At 41.1% G+C, this 12658-nt stretch overlaps 3 protein-coding genes across 3 annotated transcripts; all 3 read right to left on the reverse strand.

Moving 5' to 3' along the window:
- Positions 1 to 1018: 1018 nt before the first annotated feature.
- LOC136426681 (ficolin-1-like) lies at positions 1019 to 3880 on the reverse strand. The gene is made up of 5 exons (XM_066415440.1): positions 3610 to 3880; positions 3285 to 3430; positions 2981 to 3077; positions 2487 to 2651; positions 1019 to 1876 (listed from the first exon to the last, which is right to left on the reverse strand). Exons 2-5 carry the CDS (start codon positions 3309 to 3311, stop codon positions 1617 to 1619), a joined length of 549 nt encoding a protein of 182 aa, XP_066271537.1. The 5' UTR covers positions 3312 to 3430; positions 3610 to 3880; the 3' UTR covers positions 1019 to 1616.
- A 1707-nt stretch (positions 3881 to 5587) lies between these two features.
- On the reverse strand, positions 5588 to 8547 carry LOC136426682 (microfibril-associated glycoprotein 4-like). The gene is made up of 6 exons (XM_066415441.1): positions 8251 to 8547; positions 7611 to 7866; positions 7289 to 7434; positions 6873 to 6969; positions 6347 to 6511; positions 5588 to 6127 (listed from the first exon to the last, which is right to left on the reverse strand). The coding sequence occupies exons 1-6, from the start codon at positions 8545 to 8547 to the stop codon at positions 5877 to 5879; spliced, it is 1212 nt and encodes a 403-aa protein (XP_066271538.1). The 3' UTR covers positions 5588 to 5876.
- Positions 8548 to 9785: 1238 nt separating this feature from the next.
- Positions 9786 to 11803, reverse strand: LOC136426683 (failed axon connections homolog). Its single transcript, XM_066415442.1, has 3 exons — positions 11636 to 11803; positions 10461 to 10666; positions 9786 to 10337 (listed from the first exon to the last, which is right to left on the reverse strand). Exons 1-3 carry the CDS (start codon positions 11764 to 11766, stop codon positions 10123 to 10125), a joined length of 552 nt encoding a protein of 183 aa, XP_066271539.1. The 5' UTR covers positions 11767 to 11803; the 3' UTR covers positions 9786 to 10122.
- Between the last annotated feature and the right edge of the window lie 855 nt (positions 11804 to 12658).

The following is a 12658-nucleotide window of genomic DNA, read 5'->3' on the forward strand; positions in this document are numbered from 1 at the left end:
TGGTAGAGCCTAGGACTTATTGTTGTTTACGCTTTATCTATCGTCATTGCAAAGTTCGCCCATGTTTAACCGAGATAGCGCAATGCTTGCAATGTCTGGTGGAATGGGCAAACAAGTCACCTAGCAAGGGAAATATCTAAGAGCAATTAAAAAATTATGGCGTTATATTGACATGTCTTAGCAGTATAGTGTTACATGTACATCTCCCGATAAGTTGCTATGTAGCAACGCTTATGTTGATTATTTGTTACACGGTACACAATCTGCAGTTTTAAAACCAGTCGCTGGTACATTACGCCTAGAATTCAGTTTCATACGCCCAAACTTAGATAGCTGTTTTCTAACACAGAACAACACAACAGACATAGTGATAAACCTGTGAGATCTTATTGCTCTTGTAATAACTGTGCTTCATGTCTAGTAACCCTGTTCTTAACTTCGTTACATGCATTTATATGTGCACAAAGTTCAACACGTCAGCGTGAGATATCAACTATTTTCAAGCTTGCTGTGTAAATTGTTAATGTTTTTTCCAGCTTTGACATCCAAGCATAGTCAACAACTTGGTAACTTTATCTTACACGTATTTTGTAATGTTTCATAAACAGGAATGCCTTCTCACCTTGGCTTATTGGGGTTCTCGATCAGCAAGGTTCACTAACGGACTCCTGTTTGTAAGGGGCGGAGCCCGGGGTGAGTTTGTGACTCATTCATGACCTTTGAACTTCACGAGCACCTGACTACCTGTGAATTTCAGCGATAGTGTCCCGCAAACAATGCACATAGTCTGGATTAGGAGGGTGGCAGTGCACATCTCATTTAGTTACAGTAACATATACTAAAGGGCTAGCTCTTTGTTTTTGTAGTCTCTGGAATATAATAGTATAAACGTGTAGCAGAATCCACGTCACAGGTCACATGTTATCTCTGATCTTTACAACGTTCACTAATGACGTAACGAATGCAAACGTAACACTATAAACACGAATGGAGGCAAACCAACAACATCATAAAGGTGTCCATGAAAACTCTTTTATTACGCTAGAGCTTACGTACTTACAGTAAGCCTTTGCAGAATATTTAATGTTTTCAGACAATTTAAATTTACACAGTGGCTATAGCTTTGCAACCTCCTCATCGATTACTAGTACTACCTCCTCATTTTGAACCGTGTATGAACCAAATAAGTGTATCTGTATCTGTACCTATATAGCCGGTATAACCGCCATTAGGCGTAACACACCAGCTAAGTGTCGTGCAGGTCGCTTTGTGTCAACTTACTAGAAGTGTATTCGTCTGTACGACACGGCGCCACCTTGCGATATTTTAAACAAGTGCTGGTTTTCCTCAAGCATATCAGCGACCGAATGCAGTATGTGCACCAAGTGTAATTCTATTGATAATCACTACTGAAACATCGTAACTTTTATTGCATGTTTCATTTTTCACCAGGCCTGTCTCTAATTTCGTAAGAATTCATCCGGGTTCATACAATCAACTGTTGTCAAATTAGCTTCACAAAGCTTGTTAAAGATTGCTAATTTCGTAAATTATCTTGTGGGTTCCCTGATAATTTTTTAAGTTTATACTTTAGTAATCAACGTTTGCTGATGAATCTAGTAGGGCCTGATCTTCATCTCAGTGAGTTTGAGAGAGTAATAGTGCCCCTTCCAATGTTCCCAACTGACCCCATCTGCCATGGACTGAGGGAAGGGACCACCATGGTATAGGCCGTTCAGGTTGGCGTCATGGCAGTGATTGTACCACCAGCCTCCCTTTGCACTCCGGGCACAGTGTGAGTCATTGGACGGGTGATTGTCATTGTCTCTGTCCTTTGTTGAAAAGAACATGGAAGAATGGAATGCCATGGCATCACCTAGAAGTCAATACAATAATTTATGAAATATGAATGTTGTCCGCTTCCGTTTTACTGCCAAACTGTAATACGTATTGTGATTATTGTCTGTGTATATGTTACACTGGGTCCCAATGGAAATCAGCTATCATAGCTGTTTGAGCTGCCCATGTGTCTCAATAAATAAATGTATAAATGAATATAAGCTATAAAACAGGCAAGCAGTTTCACTTTCTCGTCCAGAATATTGCATTAAAGGGTATTGATCGAACCCAGTAAGTCCTAGCCTGTGTTTACACAAGCTCTCGGCCTGCGGTTACAGGACAGTTCGGCCGCTAGGAGCGCGATTTCGTCAGGCTAAGGAAGTCCGTGGACGTTTCTTATGATTTTTCCAGTGCAGTACAGTATAACACAAAACTACATTTCAAGTTCTAACAACCTTCTGAAGTCATAGTTGCAGAAAATTAGATGTTAATGATCGTAGGAAAGGAGCATTTTGTAGATTAAGATTGTAGTGAACGTTACACAACGTCGATTCTTTTTCCTAGTGCTGGTTAGAGTAAATCATACCAACATATTTACACTCTTATATGTGGATGTTTGATTCTAATTGAAGCCTTGTTCTGTTTACCTGCAGTTCCCGAGTACCCTCCCACAGTCAGCCTGTACTTGTGGATCTCGTCCTCCACCCGAAAGCTGCTGTATTTGGCGTAAGCTGAGTTTCCCTCAAAGTCCTCCAGGTCAACCCTCAACTCGTACATGCCATGGGCAGTCATTCTGGCCAAATTGTCGTTGCCTGCAATTGCAAATCATTTGCTATTAGAGGGACCTGGTATTGCCAATCTATCCAATGTTGGTGTTTCCTGTGAAACCATTGTGGACCTAACGTAAAATAACTGTAGATGGTAATGATGATCAGGGACAATGTTCTTTAAACTGTTTTAATTGGTCTCTTATTATGCATTTGTGTCTAAGGTGGGGGTTTCTCCTATTGCTTGGAAGCAAAAAGAGTCACCCTGATAATGTGCTATTTGAGTAAAAAAGAAAGCCTACTAGGGGTAAATATGAAGAAATAACTGTGCTTCTTTACTAATTCCTAGTCCAGCTAGCTAATCCATAACTAACCGAGCCAGAACTCTCCCCTCAAGTCCCCGAATCCAGTCTTGTAGGCCTGCCAGTCCTGGTAGAAGTTTACAGAACCGTCCTGCCGCTTTTGGAACACCTGAAATACACAGTATCTACTTGAATTGAAATGTGACAGAGTATGAGCGCACTTGCAAGTATGAATGAGTCATATTATGTTGTGGTCTTATTACCAAAACCTTAGGCTAGTTTCATTACTTTGTTACTTGTTTCTAAAGATCCTTTCAGTAAAAGAATCAATGTCCACGAGGAACTGTTTCACGTTGAAAGCAGAATACTAGTGTACCGTCCATCCGCCCCCATCCGTGTCCATGTGACAGTAGACGTGAATGGGGCTCTTCCCCCCTCCGTCCGGGTAGATGGTATAGACCCCGCTGGTGGTGTGGCCGGTGTTGAACAGCTCCTGACAGTCTCGGGCACCGTTCACTTTGTCTGGGAATTAAGAAACGAACAAAAGAAAGACTTCCTCAAAATATTCCCACAGTGAAAAAAAATATCAAGATCTGTAAGGCATACATGTTTTATAAGGTTGGGCAGCATCCCATACAAATAACAATATGGTATATTTGCATATAAACAAGGCTAGCCAGATCCTTGTAGTCAACTCCTACCTTCCAGTTGCTGCAGAGTGGTTTCTAGTTGCTGCAGGCTGCTGGTCTGTTGTTGGATAGTTGCATCCTGTTGCTGCAAGGTGCTGGCTTGTTGCTGCAGGGTAGTGTCTAGTTGCTGCAGGGTGTTGGCTTGCTGCAGGTTTGTACTTTCCAGTTGCTGCAGAGTTCCCTGCAGCTGTTGAAGAGCTGCAGCCTGCTGCTGGATGATGCTGTCCTGGCTGCTGACTGTCGCCAGGAGAGCCTCGACTGTGGCATTTAGATCAACCTCTGACTGTAGCTGTTCAGACAAGTTCAAGAATTAAGCTATGGGGAAACGAATTCGATATCAATAGAATAGCTTGACATCAACTGAAAGTACATTAAAGCCAACTCGTCTAAAGCCTTTTACACATCTAGCTTCTGTATGGTTCCATGTCTCATACAGTGTAAAACAAAATAAATGGTGTGTTCTGTCAGGATAAGAAGACATGTAAGTAAGTTACAAATATGTCAAACAATAGCTTGTCCTTACAATCTTATGTTGCGCCAAGTTATATTAATGACAGCCTGGAATACTCACTTCAGCCATCTCCTGTTGAGCTAGATGTTGTAGCTGCCCATCAATGTTGTCCGTTCTGTTCTTCAACTGTTCTAGCTGCCCCTCCAGGCTGTTCTGTGTACTCAGGTACAGCAGGAGTTGGTCTAGCGCTGGGGAGGTCAAGGTGGGCTGGAGAGGACAGCACATACCGTACTGCCCCGTGATTTCATTCTCTCCTACTGCCGTCTCATGGTTATGGACAATCTCAGGGAGGTTCTTAACATTTGCAGCACCTCCTTGCTGCAGCAGCGCGAAGAGAACCAGAAGCACCAACCTTCCCATGGTGTTCCTCGTCAGAAATGGGCGTTATGAACCAGGTGGGTGTTTGTATATCCTCATTGTTGACCAGCGATCTGTGCCTATAAGCTGTTTCCTCTACATGACTCCGTATTATAACAGAGCAGGATGTCCAAGGCGCTAATGTCAAAGTTGCTAGGTCCAAAGAGATTATTGTTCTTGATAAAATTCCTGGTCGGCTCATCTAGCGGTATGTTGTCCGGCTACTTACAAACGCGTTCTCAAAACAACTATACTAGCCAATGTACATTCAGTATTTGAGTTTGAATTACTAGGTCATAAATCATTCAGTTGACAAACAAATGTGACTGTTAAATTAAAAAGTATGTTTACATAATTTGACTGTTGTATAGCTGAAAGTCGTGTGTGGAGCTAGTGATTGCACGTTTGTCTGAGAATGAGTGTTATAATAGAGAAATGGATAAGTTTGCCTTTCATTGGATAACGTCAAAGGACTAATCACCAGTGTACCTTGTCACCTTATACTCGTTACCGAGGTCAACTCTTTCAACAAGTGTTGATGAAATGTAGCCTAGTATTATCTGATTTAATATTTTGCCTACCTTGCTATACAAAGATGGTGTCTATGTATTACTATGAGTAACATTTACAGGTTGTTGATCTAATACCATTTACATTAAAGACAAGGGAGCAATGAAAAACTGAAATTTGTTTCACATAATCTGACATTTACTTTGAGAGGTAATCGAGCTACAAAGAATATTGATATCAGCCATTTTAAAGAAATGCCCCAAAAAAGCAGCAAACCAAATAGCTATAGAGCCGAAAACATTTTTTTCATGTAGAGAATCACACATTAACTGATTATGTTTATAAAAGCCCCACCTTTTCGACCCATATATTAACCCGAATAAGCTGTTTGCAGTTCACTTTAGTGTCGACTAATGAACTACAAGTGGATAGGTCTACGCAAAGGCGCCACCTTGCGATTATTACAAAACGTAATGTTTCCTCAGCAGAACATGTAACATCTGCAACCAAATACATCTTATACACTATGATCTTATAGCAAATACTTCGATCATTGGCACTATACATTGTATATTTAAAGGAAGACCCAAGAAAACCAGGAAACAGAGAACAGAGCAGATAACTGTTTATTATGTAGAGAATCCTTACATTAGCTGATTATGTTTTTAAAAGCCTGATCTTTTCGAACCACACATAAACCCTAAAAAGCTGTACGCAGTTCACTAGTGTCGACTAATAAATTACCAGTGGACCGGTCTCTACGCGCCGCCTTGCGATATTTTAGCACGATATTTCAGCACGATATTTCAGTACGGCAGAACATGTAACAACTGCAACAGAAAACACTGTATTCACTATATATCATCTGCAGTGAAATACTTCGATCATAAGCATGATGACTCTAGTAGGGCCTGATCTTCATCTCGGTGTGTTTGAGAGAGTAGTAGTTTCCCTTCCATTGCTGCCAGTTGACCCCGTCTGCAGCTGACTGATGTTGACCACCATGGTACAGACCATTCAGATTGGCGTCGTGACAACGATTGTACCACCAGCCTCCCTTGTAGGTCTGTGCACAGTGATAACTGCCTGTGCTATCATTGTCTTTATCCAGGGTCGAGAAGAACTGGGAGTTATGCATTGTCATGGCATCTCCTAAAAAACAAACACGGCGCTTATTATAACACGTATAAAATCAAATGTTAATGGTGCTTAAACGTTGCGGTTGTTGGTGAATGAACTTATCCAATAAAGTGTCATAAATCGTTTGTTGTTCTACGAATTTCTAACGTGGATGATACAATCCCCTGTTAAATACAATGGAGATTTTATAATTTGTGTATTTGATCGAAATTCAAAGCTTGTCCTACTCACCTGCAGTTCCAGAGTATCCTTCCACTGTCAGCCTGTACTTGTGGATCTCGTCCTCCACCCTAAAGCTGCTGTATTTGGCGTAAGCTGAGTTTCCCTCAAAGTCCTCCAGGTCAACCCTCAACTCATATACGTCCTGGGCAGTCAGTCTGGCCAGGTTGTCATCGCCTGCAAATTATCGGAACATTGTCGTTAGCATCGTAACTTTTATGCCTTCCCTCATGACCTGAATGAAAAACAGCTTCTCATGAACAACCAAAGGTTCAAACAAATGTTAATAACTGTAAGTGGTGTTCATTGACTTAAATCCTCTACGAGGTGTTTTAACGGGCCGGGACTCATCTTTTTTTTTTATTCCCAAGTTGGATGTTCGTTTTCAATATCTGTGAAAACAAAGGAATAATACCGTGCCTAGTTGCATTATCTAGGTAACAAGTGGAAAAATATGGCTACCAGGGTGGAATCAAAGAAACGAAAAACACATTGTTCTTCTTTAATAGTTTCCAATCCAATAAAATCCATAACCTACCCAGCCAGAACTCTCCCCTCAGGTCCCCGAACCCTGTCTTGTAGGCCTGCCAGTCTCGGTAGAAGTTCACGGAACCGTCCTGTCGCTTTTGGAAGAGCTGCAGTTTATGACAAGAAAAAAAAATCAGTTGTAGGCTAGCTTGTTGTATCATGTTGGATATATTTGTGAAGGTTAGACATCCAGGTAAACAATATATAAGGAGAAATTTAAACTCTACAACTGGATAAAAATTCGGAGATATACACAGTGGATAAAAATTCGGAGATATACACAGTGGATAAAAGTGGCCATTATTGTGTTCTTTCAGGAATAAAAGGTTGTTAGAATATACTGCAAAATATAGTCAACTTTACATCTCCAATATTTATGATGATATCAAAATGGCCATGTATTTTCATTCTATGAAAGTGTAGTACCGTCCACCCTCCCCCGTCCGTGTCCATGTCACAGTACACGTGAATGGGGCTCCTCCCCCCTCCGTCCGGGTAGATGGTATAGACCCCGCTGGTGGTGTGGCCGGTGTTGAACAGCTCCTGGCAGTCACGGGCACCGTTCACTTTGTCTGGGAATTAAGAACCGAACAAAATATAGACTTTCCTAATACCTGCGCACTGGGGACAAAGCCATTCCACGGTTTGGAAATCAGAAATAATTTACAAGTTTTGGTTAGCATCCCGTACGAATATGTTATATTTGCATATAAACAAGGCTAGCCAGATGCTTGTAGTCAACTCCTACCTTCCAGTTGCTGCAAACTGTTTGCTTGCTGCAGGATCGTGCTGGCCTGTTGCTGAAGAGTGGTTTCTAGCTGCTGCAGGCTGCTGGTCTGCTGCAGGTTTGTGGTTTCCAGTTGCTGCAGGCTGCTGGTCTGTTGCTGCAGAGTTCCCTGCAGCTGTTGTAGAGCTGCAGCCTGCTGCTGGATGATGCTGTCCTGGCTGCTGACTGTCGCCTGGAGAGCCTCGACTGTGGCCTTCAGATCAACTTCTGACTGTAGCTGTTCAAACAAGTTCAAGATTTGAGCTATGGGGAAACTTTATTATGTCTGCATTTTGCTTCTTATAGACCATGTGTGGTCATCTGTGCATTAAGCCCATCTGGGCAGGAACATGCAATAAAGACTATTATTGTTATTATTATTATTGTTATTATTATTATTATCATATATACCTACAAAATGACTGGTAAAAAGCCAACGCCTCTTGAGCATTTTGAAACACACATCTAGGTTCTTAATCATTACATGCCTCGTACAGTGTACAACAATACATATATCCTCGTCAAGAAGACGTGTAGCTCAGTTACAAATTAAAATGTTTAACAATTAGTTGGCCTAACAATCTTGTGCCATGTTGTTTGAATGACAGCCTGAAATACTCACTTCAGCCATCTCCTGTTGAGCTAGCTGCTGCAGCTGTCCATCAATACTGTCTGTCTTATTCTGCAGCTGTTCTAGCTGCCCCTCCAGGCTGTTCTGTGTACCCAGGTACAGCAGAAGTTGGTCTAGAGCTGGGGAGGTCAGGGTAGACTGGGAGGGACAACACATGCCGTACTGTCCCGTAACTCCATTCTGCCCCACTACTGTCTCCTCGTGAACAATCTCCGGGAGATTCTTGACATTTGCAGCATCTCCCTGCTGCAGCAGTGCGAAGAGAGCCAGAAGCACCAACATTCCCATGGTGTTTTTCGTCAGAAATGGGCGGTGCGAACCAAGTGGCTGTTTATATACACGCATTACTGACCAGAGGTCTGTGCCCATCAGCTAAGTTTTCTCCCACATGACTCCGTAGTATAGCAGATCAGGATGGCCGAGGCACTAATGCCAAAGCTGCTAGGTCCAAAGAGATGGTTATTCTTGATAAAATTCCTGGTCGGCTCATCTAGCGGTATGCTGGCCGGATATTTACAAACGTTCTCAAAACAACTATTATAGCCCAGTACATTCAGTAATTGAATTTAGTATACAGAGTCATAAATCATTGGGTCTACAAACAGCTGTGATAGCTTTGAAAAAAATCGCGTGTTTTGATTGCTTTGCAGATGAAAGACATTTGCATACCCAGTGATGTCATATTTTGTCTGAGAATGGCGTTTACCGTTGGGATCAGCGAAGTTAGTAACTTTAACTTTTGCATGACAACTTCAACAACGAATACACATTTAAGCTTTTTCATGTTATCTGCTTTAATGATGCCAATGGTTTCAAGAATTGTGTTAATAAAATGTATCCTAATGTTATCTGATGCAATATTTTGACTATCTCACTGTTGGTCTTCGAGTATAACTTAGACTAAGCTCTTCCAGGCTGCTGATCCACTGTCATTTACCTGAAATACTTTATACTTCTAGAGAGCAATGAAAAAAAACAAAAAAAAACAATCCGCTTAAAGTGCAATTATTTGCATTATAATGTATTTGTTTTGTATTTCACTTTCGGTCAGATGTTACTGCTTGTCACGGTTTCTTTGCCCTGTGACGACATCTAGCGCTATCGTGGAGAAGTGTCGGGCATGTGACAAAATATTATTACCAATCTAGCAGCTACAGCAATCGAAAGTACAGTCCATATCGTTATTAACAAAAAATCCAGCCCAATTGTCTTTAAATTGTATTCGAGATTGACAAAAACCTACATATTAAGTAAAATTAAAGTCCTTCCAACGCCTTTTTAAATCCCTTGATCCATACAACCCATTTCACTCGCAAGGAGGGTGTGTTAAGCTTCAATACTCTTTCTCAGAAGAGCTCAGTTCTAAGAGATATCAGTATGAATCATTGTTCAATTTGTACAAGCAACCTCCCGAATCGAAAGTAAACACTTTAACAACTAGGCCATTGTACTAGTTCTAGACACCCAATAGTACAAAATCATTTGTAAGTAAGAAATGCACTAACAGCAACCCTCAGTTCCCCAATTTTATACATGTTTCTACTATGTAACTAAGCAGCAGTAATGTACAACGCTTTGCCTTACGTTGTAAATGTTACAATTGTTGAGCAATAAAATTTGTCTTGACTTAATTTGACTACCATGTTGACGCTAACTGAAATATCCTATAACAATTACTGATGAAATTAAACAAATAACTATCTCAGGGTTATATACTGCTGCTTGCTTACACAAGTAGTCCATCTTATACTAATCAATACAATAAAACCATCATTAAATTACTGCTACAGGAAATCGTTCCTTACCAATAAAAGTATTGGAATTGGAATGGAAATCTCAATTACAGGGCGCAGAAATATGTCTTCACTTGTCCTTTTTAGCTTTCTTGGTCAGCTGGTCCCAGTCTGGCCAAAAGCGGTCCTTGATGCGGTTGCAGTAGGCCAGCAGGTTGGGATAGTTCACAGTGACAATCCTGTGTAGGTAGGAGCCAGGCGTGGTCCAAACTATCTCCGACAGCTGACCGAACACTGCTGCGTCCACCTCAGTAGGCTCATCTCCCATCAGATAAGGTTTAGCTCCTGGAGAAGAGCAACAAAAACATGTTGAATCTCACCCGTTCTCAAATTGGCTAATAGTTCAGAACCGTGACAAGTTATCTGTGATTCAAGGCAGATCATTCAAAAGTTTCAACACATTTTTACCCAGAAAACTTGAGATAGCCTTGAGATCTTTCTCCATGATGCCTTCAATTTCTTCCTTGGAGTGTCGACCGATGCCGTGTCCCCTCATCATCTGCCTGATCTCGCGCTGGCCAACTGACCTCACGAGGAACATGACAGTCCATGGCAGCTCAAACAGGTCATGTAACTTGCCATAGTTATCCATGTACCTGCTTTGGACCAGACCCCTGCTCAACAATAACGCGTGGGTTAAAAGGCCCTGTCACACTTGTGCGTATATACAAGTCCGCATGAGTTGCGTGTTTGTGTTGCGTTTTTGGTTTTGGGTAAGTTTGCAGCCGAATAAGTGATTTCTTTGATTCGACCACTAGGCTGTATAACGGTGGGTCAAAGTAGAAAGCAACTTTTTCCCCGCAATCCTTACTAAAACCAAAAGAAATGTAAATGCGCAACTCGCGCGCCCTTGAATATACGCACAAGTGTGACAGGGCCCAACGATATGCAATGTTTGACAAATATTTGAGGTTGTCTTATTATCATCATCATCTAGTCGTGACGACCTCACGCGTAGGTGATCATCTTTTATACAGGCGCTAGGCAGCATTTAAAGTTTCAGTGATATATAATTAGTCTAAACTGTGTCCGCATCACTTAATGTACAGTTTTTCAGCACTTACAGTACAAAACTGATATGTTGTGCGTTAAGACGGTTTGCCTGTTATGTGAAACAATTTAACGCCCGCCCCCTCCCCCCAAAAAGGGTGACCTATCGAGATTATATACATCAGTTATCACAGCCTCCCTCGTAATTTATTTAACAACATATGCTCGCCTTTAAATGACAGTTATTGAATCACTTGCATAACAAGTTTAGAGTGGTCTACGCTACTGACGCTCCATTTACATGTACATCTGTAATTGTTCCACCTGCATAGCCACAAGGCGACGATGAATAATGCCCTGATTTTCTTTCATTATATTGTTTTACTATTCTGGACATATTTTATAAATTATATGTTTATTTTTTGCACTGTAAATGGTACTTATGATTTGTATATCTGTCTTGTATCTTGTTTCATTAAAGGGGAGACAACTAGCAGAGATGAGAGATCACCCTCCATTTTGTAATTTAAGGAGCTTAATAGATAAATAGATAAATGAATAAATAAATAAAAAACCTGGTAACAAGTACGCACCAGTACGTGCTCTCCTCCACCATCTTAGTGAATGCCCTGCTGACAGCCTTGTCTGCATCACTCAGGGGCTGGTTCAGGTCCACGCCTTTCTCCCTGTTCAGGAACTCTATGATGAGACCAGAGTCTCCCATGGCTTTACCGTTGTACTCTATCCACGGGATTTTCCCCTGTGGATTAAAAGTTTTAGAAGTCAATTTCGACTCAACATTTAATCTAAAAGATCAGAACTATCATAGTTGGTCACAAAAAAATTGATTACCACTCACACCAGACATAATTTCAAAGTGACTTTAGACGATGATTTACATTTGTCCTAAACTTAATTACTTTCCAGCAATATATATCTATGCCACTTTTCTTTGAATCTATATTGCATTGACAGAACAGAACGGTGCTTGACCATGGATGTATGGTCATCGATGTACTAGCCTGACTAAATCACACTCCTACTCGCCCGCCCGACTGACTGAGAATACACAATATACTGTTAGGAGGGGTTCATTTACGTTTTGGATCTTTTGTTGTCTTTTATATAATACATTTTATTTCCAAGTGTCTATTTAACAGTGACGAAAGAACCGAATTATTTAAACAAGTTACCACGAAGTGCCCCTACTTTTACACACTCACGGATGAACAAAAAGCTACCTTTCTCTTGAAATCACAGAACCCACAAATACTAGAAAAAGTGGAAAAGAAGTCTTCTACTGCTTCCGAAAAAGAAGTCAAACCCAGCTAGTTTAGATATAGCCAACAATTGTATTTAGTACCAGTAGCCTATTGTTACAACAAAGTCAGACACAGTTTACTGACGCATGTATGTTTTTCTTTATGTTTTTACCATGTATTTGCAATTAGCCCACGGGCATGAACTTGCAATAAACTTCTTCAGTTATAATAATTTTCGTTCCCACAAGCTGCCCGGCCGGGACCCGGACCGGGAAATTGAGCTGAAGCATAAGGTGGCAAAACATCCCCTTACAACAAGAGATGTTTAACGCGAGCTACAGTTGTATGGCTGTA

This window comes from Branchiostoma lanceolatum, chromosome 2, assembly GCF_035083965.1.
Source record: "Branchiostoma lanceolatum isolate klBraLanc5 chromosome 2, klBraLanc5.hap2, whole genome shotgun sequence".
In the NCBI taxonomy this organism is placed as follows: Eukaryota; Metazoa; Chordata; class Leptocardii; order Amphioxiformes; family Branchiostomatidae; genus Branchiostoma; species Branchiostoma lanceolatum.